Raw genomic sequence first — 19,060 nt, 5'->3', positions numbered from 1 at the left:
GGGGCATATTTCAAAACGTGGACTGAACTGCAGGAATCATACTTGCATAAATCTTCAATTAAATGAAGTTTTAATTTAAAGCTGATTGACAAAAGTACTTGCATATCCTCATCGGAGGCAAGTGCTATTAATGGCAAGCTGTCATCCCAGTGCCAAGGGGAGCCCCATCACCCCTCGCCCCTTCCCTGCCATCTTCCTCAGGGGAAGGGACCTGCAGACAGGGAAATGTTCGTGCTTAGCCATGCAAAGCAGCCCAGGTTGTGGAAGCGTCACTCAGGGTAGAACTCTGAAGGCTGAGGTTTCTACTTTACATGCAAGAAGGAGCAGCGAGGCAGCTGTTGATGCCAGCCTTTGACGTCTGATTTCAGGCTCTGGGAACTGAGAGCACCTCCAGATTCTCTGTAGGAAATGCGGAACCCTTTTAAACACACACGCCTACGTTCATTAGCATTCATGGGAAAGTATGACATTAATATTATGAGTGCAGGTTTGCAAAATGAGGTTTAACCCTTTTGCTCCAGGAACCAGTTTGTGCTACAAGAAATCACTGGCAATGCAAAGGCTGGGCTGGCCTACTCTCCCAGCAGTTAGGTACATTTGTCACTTATGTTAGCACTAATATAAATTTCCCCAAGCTGAAGCCCACATGGACTCATACCCTTCATGCCTTTGTCTTCATCAGAGTGGGAGACAGAATAAACAAAGGAGGTGCCTCATTTTGCCTTATTGCTTGCAAATGAAGGGCAGCCCTGATACTGATCTGTCATGTGGGAACAAATCTGGGTCATTCCAGTGAGTTCATTGCCATTGCTCTAGATCAGAGGTGGGCAAAATATGTCCCGGAGGCCAGATCTGGCCTGCCAGGCCATTCTATCCGGCCCCTGGGGCCCCTAAAAAAATTAGAAAATGAATATTTATTTGCTTCTGGCTGCCTGTCAAATATGACAGGAGCCAGGGGCAGTAGGACCCAGGGGAAGCTGGCAGCAGGACCCAGTAGCAAGGCCCCCCCAGCCCTGCCTCCCCAACCAGAAGCCCCTGCTTAGCAGAGGCTTCTGGCCTGGGACTGTGGGGCTGTTCCTGCTTCCCTGTGCCAGAGAGGGAAATGCAGCCCTTGATAACTCGTCAAAACTTGGTAAGTGGCCCTCCACCCGAAATAATTGCCCACCCCTGCTCTAGATCCATGCTGGTATAACAGTATCTAGTTTTAGGACAGATGATACTGTGAAACAAGTGTTGGAGGTGAGGGCTGGCAGCTACTTCTCTTGAGGTTGTGATGGTCTTGGATCCCATGAGATAAGTAGGGTCAGGCTGACTCAAGACTCTCATGGAAGACCTCTCAGAAATAGAAATGGGAGGATAATTCATGAGATATCTGTTTTACTCTGAGAATTTCATTCTGATCTCACTTATACCATCATAGTTCACTGGTCTTCATTGTAAAGAGATGTATTTTGCTATGTTAGTATGAAGTCAAGTAGAAGGCAGGGTAGATTTTCATGTTATACAAAAATCAAAGTAGATATAAGCTTTTGTGAGCTGAAGCTCACAGCATCTGATAAAGTGAGCTTCAGCTCATGAAAGCTTGTGCTATAAATGTATATCTACTTTGGTTTGTCTATAAGGTGAGACTCTACCTGCCTATTACTAATTGTGATAGATGGTAGAAGGTCCTGAATCATTTTGAAAGCAATGCCTGCTAAAGGACATGGGGCCGTTGAAGTTGATATTGTTCAGAGAAGGTCTTGAAAAATGTTAGAGTGCTCATGTAAGATAAGGGGTGATAACCTAACTTGCTAGCCCAACTCCAGATCAAATACTTGCATTCTGTCCGTAATGCCTTTTGCCATCATTGGATCCCTCATTTCCTGTCCTTCAAACACATAGGCTTCATTACTAAGTGCAGTGCGACAGGTGAGTACATTACAGTAGTGAAGAAAGCAAAGCTTGTGTATAATTGATGTCTTGGTCAGTTATTTGAACTGTGCAGCACACAGGGATCTTTTGGGATGAAAATACTACTATATAAATTCTAGCTGATATTTTTATGGGACTAGACCTTTCTGGCTATAAAATGATAATGGAACATCTGAGAAGGAATCCATACAGCTAAAGGAAAAGAATAAGATGGAGACAAATTAAAGGAATTCTTTTCAGACCTTACTGTGATGTGGCCTCCTTAGTCCTCTTCACCTGCATTCCCATTTAACAAATAGTTGTATTGACACTTTCTAATTTTCAATCCTTAGAGAAGACAACAGCTTGGTAAATATTGAATCTGGCTGCCATCTGTATGTGTACTTGTTGTCAATTATTTTCTACAATGTGCTCCATAAATATTGACCAGTGCCTTCCCTCCCCACTCCCTCCCTCTGCTTTCAGACACATATATACATTCCTTGTAATCAGTAGCAGCAGTCATCTTAGTGAGGGGCTATTTTCAGAACCTGGTTGGGGCACTTGGCTCTATATTTGGCTCTGGGTGTTATATTGTCTTTCAGACAAACTTTTCCCAGCCTGCCCTGCAGGTCCTTATTTGGGCATCACCTTGGGGCACCTTCATCCCTTTGGCAACCACTGAACGGGCATAGGAGTAGAACGATGTTGCCATATACTAGAGACACAGGTAGAACTGGGAGGTGGAATCAGCTGCTATGGCTCAGGCAGAGTAGATCCCTGTTATACTGGGCAAAGCAGATGAAGCAGGAATACTACATTAAATGCACGGGAACAAGATATTTAGCTTCGATTCCATTGGTTTCACCTCACACTGACACTTAGTGTATCACTAAACTGCAATCTGTGTCACACTGCTGAATGTAAGGTCGGCAGCTAATGAAAGAGGGAGGTGAAGGAGCGGTGCCTTTGCATCTAACCTTATGTTTAGGTGGTGTTCCACCCCCAAGCTACACCTGGTAGAAAGTGTCCAGGGCTGCAGTGTAGCAGGGTGACAGCTCAAATCTAGTTAGAAGCTGAAGTTGCTGCATGATAAGCAACCTGCTTGTCATGAGATTTTGCAGAGAGAGCACATGACAGTAGTGCTTCAGAGCTTCAGCTTATGAGCGCTGACTGGGACCTGTTCAATTCTACATAGTTTGGAAGCTGGTTGTCTCAGAGAAGGCCCTTCTCTGAAGGCCATGCTGCCATGACGGCTGAGCCTCTCAAACTGGGGAACTCCCTTGGTGGAAATGAGAAGGAGCTTGTGATATGATGGAAGCCCCTCTTACTCTAGAATGCTTTACCTGCCTACGCCCACCAAATGGATGTGTATGTTAGCTGTAAGGACACGCTATGTCTTGGGTTTTGACTTCACAGGTAGGAGTGAAGGTTTAATGGTGGTGAAAAAGGGGCTCTTACTTGTGTTCCTTTATTATATTTGTGTTGGGTGTGGATAAGGCTTCTTACTACAACTCCAGAAGTGTGAGTTTGAGCACCACTTTGAACTCATGCTGCAGGCTGCCTCCATCTGTAAATAGGTACCTGGTCATTCAGGCTGGAGAGTCAAAGGTGTCTAGATAGAGCTTATAGCAATCCTGGTCTGATGGACTTGGAATAGTCTTTGGTCATGGGTGTAGATTTAAAAAAAAATCCTTAATAGAGCCAGTCATGCTGCTTTAAGTTAGTATTTTACTTCTGCTTTATATATTCAATTATTATATAGCACAGAGAGGTATGGACAGTTGCTTTATAGATGGAGAGAGGAGTAGCAGCAGATCTGGATAATTCCTGATTACTCTTGACCCAAGGGATGTTAGAAGTTCCAGTGCTTAACCTACTTTTCCTTCTTCTCAAGGGTGGGAAGATCCCAGTAAGGTGGACAGCCCCGGAGGCCATTGCCTACCGCAAGTTCACCTCTGCCAGCGACGTCTGGAGTTATGGCATTGTCATGTGGGAAGTGATGTCATTTGGAGAGAGGCCGTACTGGGACATGTCCAACCAAGATGTGAGTGTTCTGAGCTCCAGGCTCAAGGAAAAGTAACTGTCCTTGTGTGTTTCTTTATCTGGGACCTAGGGAAAGGGCCAAGAGTTGCTACTTTACGCCATTGCCAGCCTCTCCCCGCAGGAATCAACTTCAAGAATGACACAGCCCACTCAGCTCCATCTGGGATGGAACCAGTGCACATCTGGCCTATGTGTAGCCAGCTTGGATCAGTCCATAGCCAAGACCTTTCCATTTGCAGCGCCAGAAGGTGCGGGAGAGGAAGTTGTTTCTGTTCACTATACAGCAGCTAGAAGAGAGTTGGGGAGGAGATATGGGGTTTGTTTTTTGTTCCTTATTTTCTTCTCAGAGCCCATAAACTCCATACCCCATGAGTTTTTTTTGGCAGAGAGGGCAGGGGAATAGAACATGTTTCTGGCTATGAGTTAAAGCTATGTGAAGGTGAAACAGTAGACAGCCCCTGAACCTGAGTATGTGAGGTGTTCACCTAGGCTATGAACAGACATCACATTTGTCCCAGAAGAAAGCCTTTTATCCTGGGATCATCCAAGTGTACACATCCACTGTCCTGCTTCAAGCCCCTCTGAAGTATGTCAGATAAAATGTACTAACATTGTTTCTTCGGGACTTTGTGTTGTACATCTGTATGGTTGTTGCAGTCCATTCCAGGGATAAGTCTGTTAGGCTGTGTGCTCTCACCCACCACCTACTAGCAAGGGTGCAGAAATAGTTTGGAAGGGCAATCTATGGAAACGGTGGTGTCACTGTTTTGATCTGACTGAAGCTTCAAGGCAGCCAGTCTCAGGTCAGATGAGACATCCGTTCACTGCCCAAGATATCCCCATTGCTAACTACGGCAGGTTTGAAAAGAAGCTTTACACGTGGCTGCAATGCCTCTCAAGACGGCAGTGCAGAAACTAGTACAGAGACTCTAGCTGTCAGGTGTGAGCTCCCAGCTACTCCAGACTCAGCCTCCGCTATTTGGAACCTCTGTAGCACTAGCTGGTTTTCAAGATGAAAAAGACCTTCCAAATGAAAGGCTCGAAGAAGAGAAATTGGGAAGAAAAGCCAGCAGGCTAGTAATTGGACTTCAGGAACCTGGAAGGCCTTTGAAAACATTCAGAGGTTTTGTGAGCCAGGGAGAAAGAATTCGTAGTTCAACGACAGTACTCCGATGCTATCGGCAGAGATAATGAGAGTGGCAGCTCTCCACAGAGAGGAGATACAATGCTCTTGAAGCATCTGAGCTCAAATTAACCTCTCAGTGCCCTGGTTCCATTAGAGCGAGGAACACCTCCTCTGCTCCCTTTGCTAGCAGTCACGTGGGTTGGCTTCAACTTTCCTGGGCCAGCATCATTAGCGTACATAGTACGTTCACTTCTCACACTGATTCTGCTTCTGCCAGAGGAGAAGATGGCAGAGACAATTCCTTCCCTATATTCTCTTGTGTTTAGGGTATTCATGCCAGCACAGGCAGCTGTAGCAGGTGTGCCAGGGCACTGTGGGGAGCCACCTTTCTCTGAAGACCTTGCTCCTTGAACACACTGCTCTTTGCTGTGGCGTGGGACCAGGTCATTGCTAACATAAAGCAGCTGGAGCTCTACTGAAATCAGTAGCAATGCAACCACTGGCACCACCAGGAAATTTGGCCCAGCAGATTTGGGAACTCTTGCCATTGGTGTTATGACAAATGAGATAGGGGATGGTTTGGGTCTTTGTCCTGTCAAGAGCCCTCTGAACTCTCTCCCTCTAGGTGTCTCTTGTTTTTCTCATTTATTCTTCCTGCAGGTAATCAATGCAATTGAGCAAGATTACCGGCTACCGCCTCCTATGGACTGCCCAGCTGCATTGCACCAGCTTATGCTAGACTGCTGGCAAAAAGACCGCAACACCAGACCCCGCTTCACCGAAATAGTCAACACCCTCGATAAAATGATCCGCAACCCGGCAAGCCTCAAAACTGTGGCTACCATCACCGCTGTGTGAGTCTCAAAGCACTGAGGCACTGTACAGGCAATGGGAAATCCTATGGAGAATTCATTTCTGGAGTTTGGGAATTCATCAACTTAGCATCACTGGTTGTTAATTGGAAATAAATTATCCATTGACCACTGCTTTTCATTTTCTGTTCACCAATCACTCACAAATCCATCAAGATTTCTGCACACATATTTGCTTTACGTAACTACCAGCCAAATAAATTGATAAGCAGTTTTTGGCCTATGTGAGGGCTCTTTGATATTGGTTATTTGTGGCACAGTACTCAGGTATAGTATAGTATAGGTATAGTAACAATAAGATACTGTAGGATGTTATAATGGGCCAGTAGTCCCAAGGTACATTTCTGCCCCCTTCATGAAAGGCTTTTATTCCCATTGACTCATTGAAACAGATGTTTAGGCAGGTGTGTTGCAAGGCTTCCAAAATCCTACCTTTATCATAGATTAACATCCAGGGGCCACTTTGAGCAGCTTCTAAAGACTGAAGCCTTTGTTTAATGTTACAAAATATCTCGGAGGACCTGTCAAAATTGTTCTGGTACCACTATACTATTAAAGGATTTGTAGTCCACCCGTGCACCAGGCACTGTAGAAGCTAGTGGCCAATCTAGCCAATGCATTCTCTTCAGGGCTGGTCAGATCCCATTTCCATGTCTCTCTGTCTTCTTGGGGTCTTGGGTGAGGGAGGGGGATAGGCAAAAACTTTGAATATCAGATTTTTGGCAGTGGTCTAAAATAGAGGAATTTTTGTTACGATTATGAACCTATTCTGGGCCCTGGTATAAGTGCATTTTTAATAGACATAAAATAAGTGCAGTTACTAGTCACAGGCTTGCTGTATTTTTAATACTGCTTATATGGTAGGTTTTATTGTTTAGCTTGATCAGTATACCGTGCTATTTTAAAGGGTGGCAGGCCAGTGTTTCCCCATTTCTATTTATTAGATGGCTGGTTTCGGCCTTGTTTTTGGTCTATAGCATCCATTAACCTTGGGTTTCCCATCAGTGCTGATGCTGCCTGACCTTGGCTTCTTTCATGTGTGTTCCAGGCCTTCTCAGCCACTGCTAGACCGCTCCATCCCAGATTTCACTGCCTTTACCTCAGTAGAAGATTGGTTAAACGCCATTAAAATGAGCCAATACAGAGACAACTTCCTGACTGCTGGCTTCACCTCCCTCCAGCTCGTTGCCCAGATGACATCAGAGTAAGTAGAGCACACTGTTCTTTCACCTAGCTGCTGATCCTATCCCTACCGAAGACAGACTAATTGACTTCCATGGGAGTAAGAATCTAGCAGTCCCTTGCGGTTTTCATTGTTTCTTGGTTGAGGTGGGATCAGAAACAATATAAGAAGAGCCTTACTTTGGGGAGCGGCTATTTCAAGCCAAATCAGAGAATGGAGAACTTCAAGAAAGTTGAAGAGAAACAAATTCAGCTGAACCAACTTCTTTTGAACTTCAAGATAGGTTTGGTTTGAGTTCAGAGCAAACATTCAGGTCACTCTTTTTGTCCATTATGATTTATCCATGCCCATCTTCAGTGACACTTATATCTTCTTTGTTTATCAGACGGCAAATTCAGGTTCATTGTTTTAGATTAAAATGGAAACCATTTATATTGCTTTTTCCCTCCTATTCCACTAGTGACATGAAAGAACAAAATTACACATCTAGGACAAGTATTCCTGACACTTATCAAGGAGTACACAATAGAAGACATCTAAAGTGAACTGAACTGTCTGTTGGCTTTTTTTTTTCAGAGATCTCCTGAGAATAGGGGTGACTTTGGCTGGACACCAGAAGAAGATACTGAACAGTGTCCAATCTATGAGAGTACAGATGAGTCAGTCTCCAACCTCGATGGCATGACATCTCTCATTTGATGGGGATGGGAAAGGGAGGGGAAGCAATGAAGGGCCAGAGGTGGGGTGGGGAGGAACTAACTGACAAAGCAGTGAAACATTTGGAGAGGTTGAATTATTGTCTGAGAACTGTAACAGCTGCAGACAAAGAATACACGGGACTCATTTCTAACCGGCAACTTCCGTTTCTCACCAACAGAAGCACACTTACCAATGTCATGGGAAACAGCATATACATAAGTATAAATATGTACAAATCATATATTTAAAAGACAATGAAGACAAACCAATGTGTGTTGGGGGGGAAAAAAATAACGGACTCCAATCCCACCACCAGTGAGCAGTAGTTGAAACTGATAAGAAAGAAGGAGCCATTGGGAAGGAGGAGGTGCAAGTCCTGAGTTTCCAACCCAGAGAGATCATTTTCTGCGATGATATTCTTTTTCATTTCTTCTTTTGCTCTCCTTCCCAATCCTCTATCACACACCTTCTTCCTTTTCTGCTCATGATTGGTGTGGAAGTGTCTTTAGAAGTCTTCACAGCTACCTAATCTAATACCAAGGTGTTGCTCTGTCAACTACCGAAGGACTTCTGACCACTGCATGGGAGATCCAAATCAATCCAGTTAATGTCTTCATATTGAAGAAGAGCTGTACCTTCAATAGAAAACCTTGTTTTTCTTTTGCTTGCATTTTTTTGCAAAAAGGAAAAAAAAAACATAATGAAAAAAGCAAAAAAGTGTTTCCGTGTGTGCGCACTCAGGTGCGTGCGTGTGTGTGCGTGTGCACTGTCAACTTTCTCTGGATTCGCTGCTTGTCCATAACAGAAATAGAAACAGATCGACCCAAGTGGAATGGACGGTAAATTCTTGACCTCCAAGGGAACTGGGGTTGTGGGGGAGGGACAAGTGATTGGCTTTGCTTTCTGTCTGGATCAACTGCACCTGCCACGCACAATGAGAAATAACCAGGGGAAAAAAAGCAAGTCAGACTCAATGTTTTGCAAGTTTGGAGGAGGAAGCAAAGGAACAGTCATCTTGGATGCTTGCATGGGTTTTAGATGGGATTATTATCAGATGCACAGTCTTTGTTACTGGAGTGTTGACTGCAGAGGCGACTGCAACTGAAGGAGAGAGACTGGAAAATAGACTGGTTAGTCTTCCAGCGATCTGCAGAAGATGGCTATGGAGAACTATTTTTCCATCTTGTGGACCTAAGGATTTCGGTATCAAATTGCTGACTTATGTACCATGGCTTCAGAGGTAGGTCAGTATATTCCTTGGGCTTCTCTGTCCAGCTTCCTTCCCTCCTGTATCCCCCTGCTCTCTTCTTTGATGCATCTTCTAGTGAACATTTTCCCATGTTTAATATGATTTTTTTTGTGCAGCTATTTGTCTCTTTGCTAATTTGATCTAGTTAAAATTACTAGAAGCATATCAGCGTTTGCATGGAATATTACCGAGAGTGGGCAATCTGGCATCTCTTCCTACAGTATGCAGTATGCATACAGTTTATAAAACTAATGAGTTCTTATTAAGGCTTTTACTTAAAATGATCGTGTGAGTAATAATGATCCATCCTCACCATCTTAGTGGCATCACAGTTGCAAACAAGCTGCACTCAGGTGGCATAGGGAATAGATTTCATAGCCTGCTGCTCCAAAAAAAGAGGTCTGTTCACTGATTGAACAGGGCCTGACTGCTTTCCTACCAGAGCTAAGCTGAGTCACTGCTTGTGTTTGATGACCAAAGATTTGTTTTCTTAAGGAGTTTAGGTATCTCAGTAGCTCACAGCCATGACTTGGTGGCATCCATGCAACTCTAAGACTCTCCCACATGAGGTTTGGATGTACATAGAGAACAAAAAACACTTAGAAGCTGTCCATCAGCTGGAGTGTGAGATTTAAGGTAGAAGAAACATCTCTCTCTGATCTCATGTTGTCCAAGGAAAGCTCATTTTGTTTGCTGGCCTGCACTGCCTCCTCTGTGTTCTTGAAGTGGCACTTCTTTATATACAAAAAACTAGAACTCTTGGTTCCAAAATGATACCTTTTATTAGACCAACTGGAAAATGGCAAGAAAAATGTCCTTTTCTGCAAGCTTTTGGGATCAAAGTCCCTTCGTCAGGCTCTGGGAAAAGTACCAAGGGTGTACCAAGTACACCCCTGACCTCTTTGTACTGCAGTTTTGGACAGGAACAGGACATCTGGTGGGGTCACCACAACTCCAAACCCTGGCAAGGGTTCTAGGAAGTATGAGACTCCCTGCCCCCAACCCCTGAGCCGTCAAGCAAATATTGTCCTGCTCCTACCTTTGCATTGTGGGTCCCACAGACACTTCAGAAGCTTTTGCAATATCACATGGGCACAAATGCTTCTGGGATATTCCTCTCTCAGACTTGAATGCACAGGTAGTGAGAATTAATCTGTATTTCTTGTACTGTGGATATAGACTGGGATGGTGGGTGGCTTCCTGTTCCCCAAAACTCCTCAGCATGGCTCAGGAAGACACTGGGTCCTTCAGAGTACCAAGATACAGGAGGATCTGACACCTAACATTTCCTAGAAAGCTGGCGATCAGCAAAAGCCTGGCGCCCAGACTGGAAAGGTGAAGGCTAAGTAGCTGTAAGCTTCCCAGCAACTTGCAGTGGGAGAGGAGACCCTTAGGCCTTGATATTCTCTGTATCACCAGTTCCTTGATTTTGTTGAGAAAGTTTCTCACAGCCCTAGTGAGAAATAGGAACTAACAAGATGCAAAAATGATCTTGTTTCCAGTTGTTGAGCTCCCCCCAGAGAAACAGAAAAAGAAAAAGTCCCCTTGTTTGACAACAGAAGGGACTGTTCTAAGTCTTGTCTGATAGCCAATCGTTAATACCTTTTGGAATACTCTCCGCAAAAATCTGTATTCAAGTATGTTGTCGCACCAAATACAACATGCATATAAAACGGGCATTATGCATACTAATACCCTGTGTCACTACATTTATATTCACAATCGGTAAGGGATCCTTTGTGTTTTTATGATTTCTCTTTTATTAGGAGAAAGCCAAAGGTATAAAAAAGCATGACAGTGACACAGACTAAATACAAAAGCTCCACCTTTACGACGGCCGTGCTGCAGATTATACAGAATGAGCATGCATCTCATTGGGAAATGTCACTCTAGCCTTGCTTTGTGTAATCTCGCTGGTTAATATGCAGGGCATTGACAGAACTACAGCTACTGTACTCCCTAATATGAAATTAAGGGGCCCAATTCTGACCATTCAGGTCAGTGGGATCTATAATCATGTGCCTCAGAATAAACATGGCCCATCTGCTTGAACTGTTCTCTGAAGCTGCACTGTGCTGTTTATCTCCACCTGATTTTTATTTCCCATGACAAATAACGTTTGTTTCCCCTCATCAGCTCTCTCATTGCCTGTCATTGCACAAGAACCTGTATTTACTGGTCTTGATCACTTACTGAGCACTGCCATTGTGTGTAATGCTATATATAATAACATATAGGAAAGCAGGGGTCATTTTCTCTAAAGGCTCCTAAATTCACCAAAATAAATGGCTTGATTTTTAGAGTGCTGTGTTTGAAGCTGCTCCCATTGGGAGCCAGCATTCCTGTAGGTAATGATTGCTTAGTCAAGTAGCTTTTAAAAAGTCCATTAACCATTGCCTCATTTTTTGTGGGCTTTATTCTCTTTTTTTCCCCATGGGATGACCCATGTTTCCTCTTAGTCATTTCTTAGGAGGAACCCTGAACATTGTTCCTGGTTTCTACAGTAGGTGAGAAAGTGAAATTAAAGATGTTAAGCCTAGGCAATAAACTGGTTACCAGGGCTAAGTAAAGACAGTCAAAAAGCGTGATGCTAAATTGACTTAGTCCTTACAGGTTAGTTTAGGTTAGTTTAAGTTGTGGAGGTTAAACTGAGAAACAACTGGGCAGACATTTACATGAGTCAGGAAATACAGCCACATGCCTGCAGTGGCTTAGGCTAGACACCAGGGGGTGCTAGAGCATGGTTCTCTGGCATGGGCTGTATGCTCACTTCCTCTTCCTGCTGCCCCTGAGATCTCTGGGATTTGCAGTCCATAAGCACAACAGTAGGACCCTGCAGGGTTGCTCATCACTTCCTCTTTCTGCTTACAGGTACCTTTGGGATTTGTAGTCCACAGTTGCAGCCATCAGTAAATTTGAGCAGGGGAAGGGGCGTTTAACCCCCACTCCCTTGGCCCAGACCATAGCCAGAGTTTGCCTGGGGGAGGGGGAAGCCTCCCTCCCCACCCAGAGACTGGGCCGAATCCCCAGTTGGGCTTGCCCCCCCTTTGTCAGCCAGCCCTCACTGCTCCAGCTAGGGAGCAAAGGGGCGGGGCCAGGCCTGCCCTCTGGAGCAGACAGTCCAGCCCAGGTCTACAAAGCATGCTGGGACGATGGGGGACTGAGATATAACTTGAACCAGGAAGGGGTCTGGGACAGAAGTTTTATAAACCAGTCTGACCCAAATCAGTTAAGTCTGATATAGGCAGGAAAAGTTATTTGAGTAGATGTGATATCTCTTATTAAATCAACTGAGTAGTTGGGAAAAAGTTCTTAGCAAGCTTTTGGGCGCAGTCACTCTTCTTCAGGCATAGGGAGTCTCTGCTGGTCTGAGACTCCAAGAAATGAGAAAAGCTAAAAGCAGGGCAGGGCGTCAGTGAGAATATAAATAGGTGGAAATTAGGAAAACAAAAGGTAGTCTGATACTCCGTTCAGCTAGGTGTATTTTAAGCCAATTTCAAAATGGCTGAAAGTGGTTTATGTGCACTGATCTTCTGTTCTGTTACAGGTTTAAGCCAGCTTCTGATCACTTAAACCGGTTTGTGTATCTTCTGTCCCTAGCCCCAGGTGTTTCATTTCTGCCTTTAGTGGAGAGAATGGGATATTTTAGCTGAGAAAAATGCTGTATGTGTTAAGATGTGTATAAAAGCAGATCACAGCAGCACCTATCTCCATTACAGCTTGCCCTTTTCTAGAGCTTATGATTCATAGCATTGAGAGAGCCACATTAGACTGCTTAAAGCCTCTGCAGCTTCCTCTAAAATCCTATTTAGAAGTTAATTATACTGTACTAATAATTAGCCCTAGCCAGGTTTACTCTTTCCTCTCCTGAGAAGAAAGATCAGCTTTGCTGCCTTTCCAGAAAATTAATTAATCTAAGATCAGTAAAGCTGAGGCAGGGAACACTATCCAGAATGGAGGGCCCTCAGAGGGAATGTCTTGTGGGCAGTTCTTGACTTTTCAGTTTTGAGGGTATTCTAGCTTCAGTTTTCCCAGAGACTACAGCTCTGGTGTGGTGATGTGATGAATGAGATGGTCTCTCATGGAACCAGCTTCCAGACACACCAAGAACATAACTTCCTGTGCTTCCTGGGGCTTGCCTCTTACATGCTCCCAACATAACCTCCACTTATTCAAAATGCTGCCACATTCTGGAAAAGTATCTTTTAATAGCTTCAAGTTGCTGCCTATGCAGAGGGCATTGTAGTCCTTGAATCAAGAGCTGACAGGGGTATAGATAAGGCAAAAGCCACATCTGAATTACAAATCTGATTCACAGGCAATGGCTGCAAACCACCAAGTGGTGGGTCTGAGTGCTTCCCCCAACCCACTGACATAATTTTTTTCTGGACTGAGCCAGCAGATCCACATCTGTGTGCTAACACCCTTGATCTGCACCCAAAGGATCAGCTGCATCGGGGTTATGTCTCAGGGTATCACCCAACTATTGCCATCTCTAGCCCATGTCTTCTCGCTTACCCTCATTTACAGTCTCGAGGACAGAGCAGAACTTTGTTGTAGCTGGTAGGAGACTCTGGGTCATACTAGGGAGATGAATAATTGTTCATGATCATCTTGTAGATCCTTCCATATTAAACAGAGCTAAGCTTCTGCAGATTAATTCCATCAATTCACTCTGGCTAAAGATCTCAATAACCCCTTGTATGGAGCTGTGTGAACAGCAGCTGAGAGATCTAATGAAATTAGCCTGGCCATGTTATGTTCACCCACAATTGGGAGCAGATTGTCAGCCAACAAGAGCAGTGTGGTTTCTCTCCTTACTGAGGTCTAATCCTAGACTGACTGGTGTCAAGGAGATTTCCATGACTCTGCAAATATGTGCCGCTGGCTTCTTGATGATCTTCCCCCTGAATACTGAAAATTCAGTACTGAGCTGGAGCCAGCATGTTTATAACTTGAACAGGGGCTTCCACGGGAACTTTATTCTCAGACATGGAAGCCATTCTCTGCTTTCTCACAACCTCGTTCCCAGACAGGAGCAATGTGCATACAACATGCAGGTTATAGCCTGAGGCACCTCCAATGCTAGCAGAACTTGAGCAACCCTGTTTAATACTCAAACAGGCAGGATTTGTGCTTATGCCTTTGAGACATTCTCCTAAACTCACAGATGCTGCAAGCTCCATCTGAATACTAGCATTTTCATCACAATGTAGCCAGCCAACGCCTCCCGAATGTAAAAACCTTGACTAAATTTCCAAGTGGCGGCAGCTGGGACTAATTAAGCTATCCACCACCTTAAACAGTTTTGCTGTTTTTGTGACTTTGCAGATGCGATGCTGGGATTGAAGAAGCTTTGCTGTGTCTTACATGTTGCTCCAGCATAAGTATTTTATCATTCTTTATGTGAAAACTCTCCATATTTGGATCGCAGTTTCTACTGTTTTCCGTAGGCATCTCTCCTCTTGGTTAATGTCACAAGTCATTTCTGAGCCTTGCTGACTAGTGAGGGCAAATCTGAATGTGAAGCACTGGACAAAAGGTCATCCTAACATCCAATGATCAAGTGATCCATATTCCACTTTTTAGAACCTACCTGGTTATCGGTCCTTCACTTGAATGGGGAAGAACTACCAGGGCAGTGGTCTTCTCAGATCTGCATTATACAACAGTGTTTTCCCTGGGAAGTGACTCCAAATTTACCTTGGAATACTTAAAAGAAGCATTTCCAGAGGATACTTAAAGTGCTTACTGGAAAATGAATAGAGCTGATTGAAAGTCTTCATTCAAAACCTTTTTTACAATAAAAGGCTTTCAACCAAGAAGGAAATTTTAACCAATTTATTTTCATTTTAAAAGGAATTTTCTCATCTTATTGTAGGCTTTTTCTCCCCCCCCTTTTAATCTTGAAAAAAATAGAACAATCTAGTGGGGACATCTTTTTAAATGCACACCCCCTCCAAACAAATAAAAACAACTGGGGCAAAAAATTAGTTTTTGTACTTCAGCTCCAAAGTGGTCATCAACAGCCTACTTTGCAAGCCTCATAGTGGTATATACCATTTCCCTTCAGTGGCCATCCACCTCTCTTTCTCTCTCTCTCTCTCTCACTCACACAAACACACACATAAAGACCTCTAAGAGAAAGCCTTTGGGTTCAAATTCCAGCATGCCAAGATGCTTCCACCCTTCTCTATATCTCTGCTGAGAGCACTACGATCTGAGCTGCCCTCAGTGTTGGTTCTTAGAGTTAAACTCTCCACTGCTGGGGCCAGACCAGTCTCAGCAGAGGGCCTGCATCGCTAGCAGTGGCTTCCCCCAGAAGGCTAAGTTTAATGATCCAAGACACATCTGTTGAGTCAAGGCCTTGTGCAAGGTGTGTGTTAGTTTAATATGGAGGAAAGGGGTGCTCTGATGGAGCAAGAGTGAAATGGAGAGTTTGCTGTAGGGTTTAAGCTGAAAGCTGTGGTTTTTGTTACTGTTTGTTGTTAAATACCTAAACTACTTAGGTGTTAGTGGGCACATTTACACAAGATGCAGTAGTCCAATAACACTGTGCAGTAGCACATCACAGCACAGGCAGTGCTAATACATTACTGCGCAGTATTATGAGGCTACTGAGCAGTAACTTCACTAAAAAGGCATTCACCGGCACTGCTGTGCAGTAACTCTAGTTACCGTGCATTTAGTTAGTACTTCATTAAGCAAGTACTAAATTAAATGCGCAGTAACTACTGCACATTAATGAACATGTAGAGGTGCCCAGTGTGAGGCTGCATTTCTGGCTACATAAGCAAAACAACAACTAGGCAGATCTTGTCCTTCTACATCAGTAAGAAATTATCTCCCCAGGTGAAGTGAGACCTGGCCTCCTCTGTCTCTTGTCTGTCTCCTTTTTGAACAGCAGGCCCCATGTGATTTGTTACGTAGAGATAAAAGGTTAAAGGTGACTTGAGGATCTGAGCAGCAATGTCTCTGGGGGACCCTTGCAAAGATAATGAATGTAGGAGAGACCTGTCTTTACCAGACATGCAAAGAGCATTATTGTGTGACTAAAGCTATTTCTGGAAGCATCACCTTCAGAAGACATGACCTCAAAGGTGATCTTACACTCCAGGCTGGGCAGTGCATTGACGGTCCTGGATGCATTGACTTTGGCAGACTCTGCTTTCAGTAATAGCACCACTTAGGACCATCTGGGTGCAACTTCTCTTGGGCAGAAGAGACAATGGGATATTTTTGCACGTACTGACTCCAGGATGAGCTCACAATGGCACCTGAAGAGGAGAAAGGCTGTGAGTAGCAGAACTGAAAGAGACTTGGCATTTCTACTGTGTAGGAAAATGTAAGGTCTTGAAAAAGTTTTCATTCTGATTTGACCCAACAGTAGAAATGGTGCAACCTCCTGATGAAAGGGAATTCTGAAAACATTTTTGTGTAGGAAAGTATCAATGTGTTTTGGCTTGATTTCTCTGGAAAAGCATGAAGCAGCCTCCTGTCCTGATGTGCTGAGATTCCTTACGCTGCTCGGGGGTTATCTCTTCCACATAGCACACAGGGCAGGTAGGCAGACTCAGCACTCAGGGAGGGTAGAAGGAGTAGCTAAGAACTAACCATTATTGTTTTTGTGAACAGTAAGGAGGGGGATCCACTGGCTTTTGACGTCTTTCCAAGAGATAGAGGTACTTGCAGTGAAGGAGTAATCTATCCATCTGCTACCCGATGGAAGCCTTGCTCTGGGGTGTGGACGAATTTTCTTTCCAGGTTTTCTGCTATAGCCACCTGTACCCATAGTCTCTGAGACATTGCCAGTAGATGTGGTATGTGTGACAGGCCAACAGTCCCCCAGACCTGCTGGTGGGGGCCGCCAGCTGCCCGGGCTAGAGGACCAGGGCTGGGGCCCACGTCCCCCTGCCCTCCACAGCAGCACCTGAGCCCCAGCTGCCACCCGCAGGAGGCAGTGGCTACTGAAGCCAGAGCGAAGTGCAGAGCCCAGCTCCAGCCCACCCTTCTCCGCCCACCCCTGCAGGCAGCACAGCTGGAGCGGAGCCCATGGTGTGGGTGGGCGGAGGCTGCAGGTTCAGGGCTCTCTGCCCTGCTGCCCTCCACCTGGGGCCTCTGTGGTCCAGCAGTGGGGCCTGGTGTGGGAGGGCAGGCAGGCTCAATGCCACTGCTAGGAGCCCCAATCTGGCTATGCTGGCACAGTGAGATGCCCCCTGCCTGCTCCCTGCTCTTTTTGTGCTGCCAGGTGGGCAGGGGATGCCTCACATGCCAGCATGGTCTTTCTAAGTCCTTTGCAAGAAAAGAATTGATCTATTATTTTTCTGTAGTCAAAAAACGAGTGAAAATGAAGAGCTGGAGTGCCTCAAGTCTGTCGAGGGGTGCCTTGAGCTTGCGGTTGAGAACCCCTGTGTTAGAGAGCTTTGCAAGATGGAAGCCATAATACCTCCTCATCCTGCCATCCTGGAGAGCATCAGTGTACAGCCAGTTTCACCCACGCTCCCAGTACTCTTCTGGTACCATCAGATTTGATATTCATCCCCTTAAACTAAGGCTTGAAAAGTTGGGGTGTGCAAAACGGGCCCTATTCGATTCGGATTTGAATTCAGCCCGAATTGGGGACAGTAATTTAATTCCTTGATTAGGATCACTGTCCCCGATTCATTTCAGCTGAATCCAAATTTGAAGATTCGATGCTGATTTGGAGAATCAGCGGTTCGTCCATAGACACAGCTTTAAATGTTTTTTCTACATACCTCAAGGTACCAGGTGTGGCTCATGAATGCTGTGCTGCTAGGGCAGATGGAGGGTCCCACAGGAGTGCAGGGGGGTGGGGAGCTCCGTGTGCTCAGCGATTGGCTGTGGGGGGACCCCAGGTGCCCCCCCACACCCAGGAGGCACCAGTTGCTGAGCCGGGGTTCGCAGGGGGGCCCCCTTGCGTGCTCCCCGGCAGACACGGAAATGGACCAAAAGTGCTTCTGGTCCACTTGCGGGTCTGCTGCCAAGCGTGCTGGGGACCCTCCGTACTTCTGTGGGACACTCCGTGCATCCCAGCATCGCAGTGTTCACGAGCCGCCTGGTACCTAGAGGTATGTAGAAAAATACATTTAAAGCTGTCTCTGTGTCCAAATTGCTGAATCCTTCCGCATCTCTCCGAATCGATTCAAAGGGTTCCAATTCGATTCAGAGCGATTAAAGGGTCCATGGTTCAATTTGGATTCAGAGATTTGGCCACCGAATCGGGCCAAATCTCCGCCAAATCGAATCAGGGACCAAAGCTTCACATAGCCCTATTGAAAAGTACAGATACTCCTGGCAACTCTCATTCATTTTATAACAATCGTGTGTGGGAGAGACAGGGAAATAGGAGGACAGACTGGGTCAAAGGATAGGGGAGTTGCCTGGACTTTGGGGCCAAGAACTGATTTTAGACAATGGATCCTGAGAGAGGAAGCCCTGTTCCCCAATCACAGTGTCACCCCGTGTAGTCCTAGCATCCGTACAACACATCTCAGCCTATCTGTGACCTGTTAAAGCCTGCACCTATTATATTCATAATTCTGACACTTGCTATCTCCCCATATCACTACTAAATATCTTTCCCACTCTGTTTTCCATGGCTGCATTTGTCCATTTCTTTGCTTTGCTCTTCTCCACTGTTGAGTCTACCTTTCCAACGCTCGGTTTCTTTCTTATGTCTATGTATTGATCTATCTATTTGTCTATCTTGCCTCACTCTTTATTTTCTTTGACCGAATGTATCTTGTTCTCTCTCACTCTCAATCATGTCCTGTTACTCTATGAAATGCTTTTCAATTGTCAGTCTCATTTCTACATTTCTATGGCAACAGCAAAATCCCAACCTAGTCGTCCTCTTTTTTTTTATTTTTTTTTTTTTGCATGTAGTGGATTTGCTAGGAGACTGCTGACAGCCTGTACTTCAAGTAATTTATCTCGTAAAACAAACAGCTGTGGGGAGAGACGGGGGAAGG

At 45.0% G+C, this 19,060-nt stretch overlaps 1 protein-coding gene across 13 annotated transcripts in view; it reads left to right on the top strand.

Moving 5' to 3' along the window:
* EPHB1 (EPH receptor B1) overlaps positions 1-19,060 on the top strand; it is a 365,941-nt gene that overhangs the window by 320,017 nt on the left and 26,864 nt on the right. For all 13 annotated transcript variants that reach the window (XM_006021000.1, XM_006021003.1, XM_006020996.1 and 10 more), the window contains 3 exons: positions 3,791-3,940; positions 5,726-5,919; positions 6,986-7,141. In XM_006021000.1, the coding sequence (XP_006021062.1) occupies positions 3,791-3,940; positions 5,726-5,919; positions 6,986-7,141 (500 nt within the window). The remainder of the gene's footprint in view (positions 1-3,790; positions 3,941-5,725; positions 5,920-6,985; positions 7,142-19,060) is intronic.

This window comes from Alligator sinensis, unplaced genomic scaffold, assembly GCF_000455745.1.
Source record: "Alligator sinensis unplaced genomic scaffold, ASM45574v1 scaffold1086_3, whole genome shotgun sequence".
Taxonomy (NCBI): Eukaryota; Metazoa; Chordata; order Crocodylia; family Alligatoridae; genus Alligator; species Alligator sinensis.
This window is presented reverse-complemented; position numbering and strand designations above follow the sequence as displayed.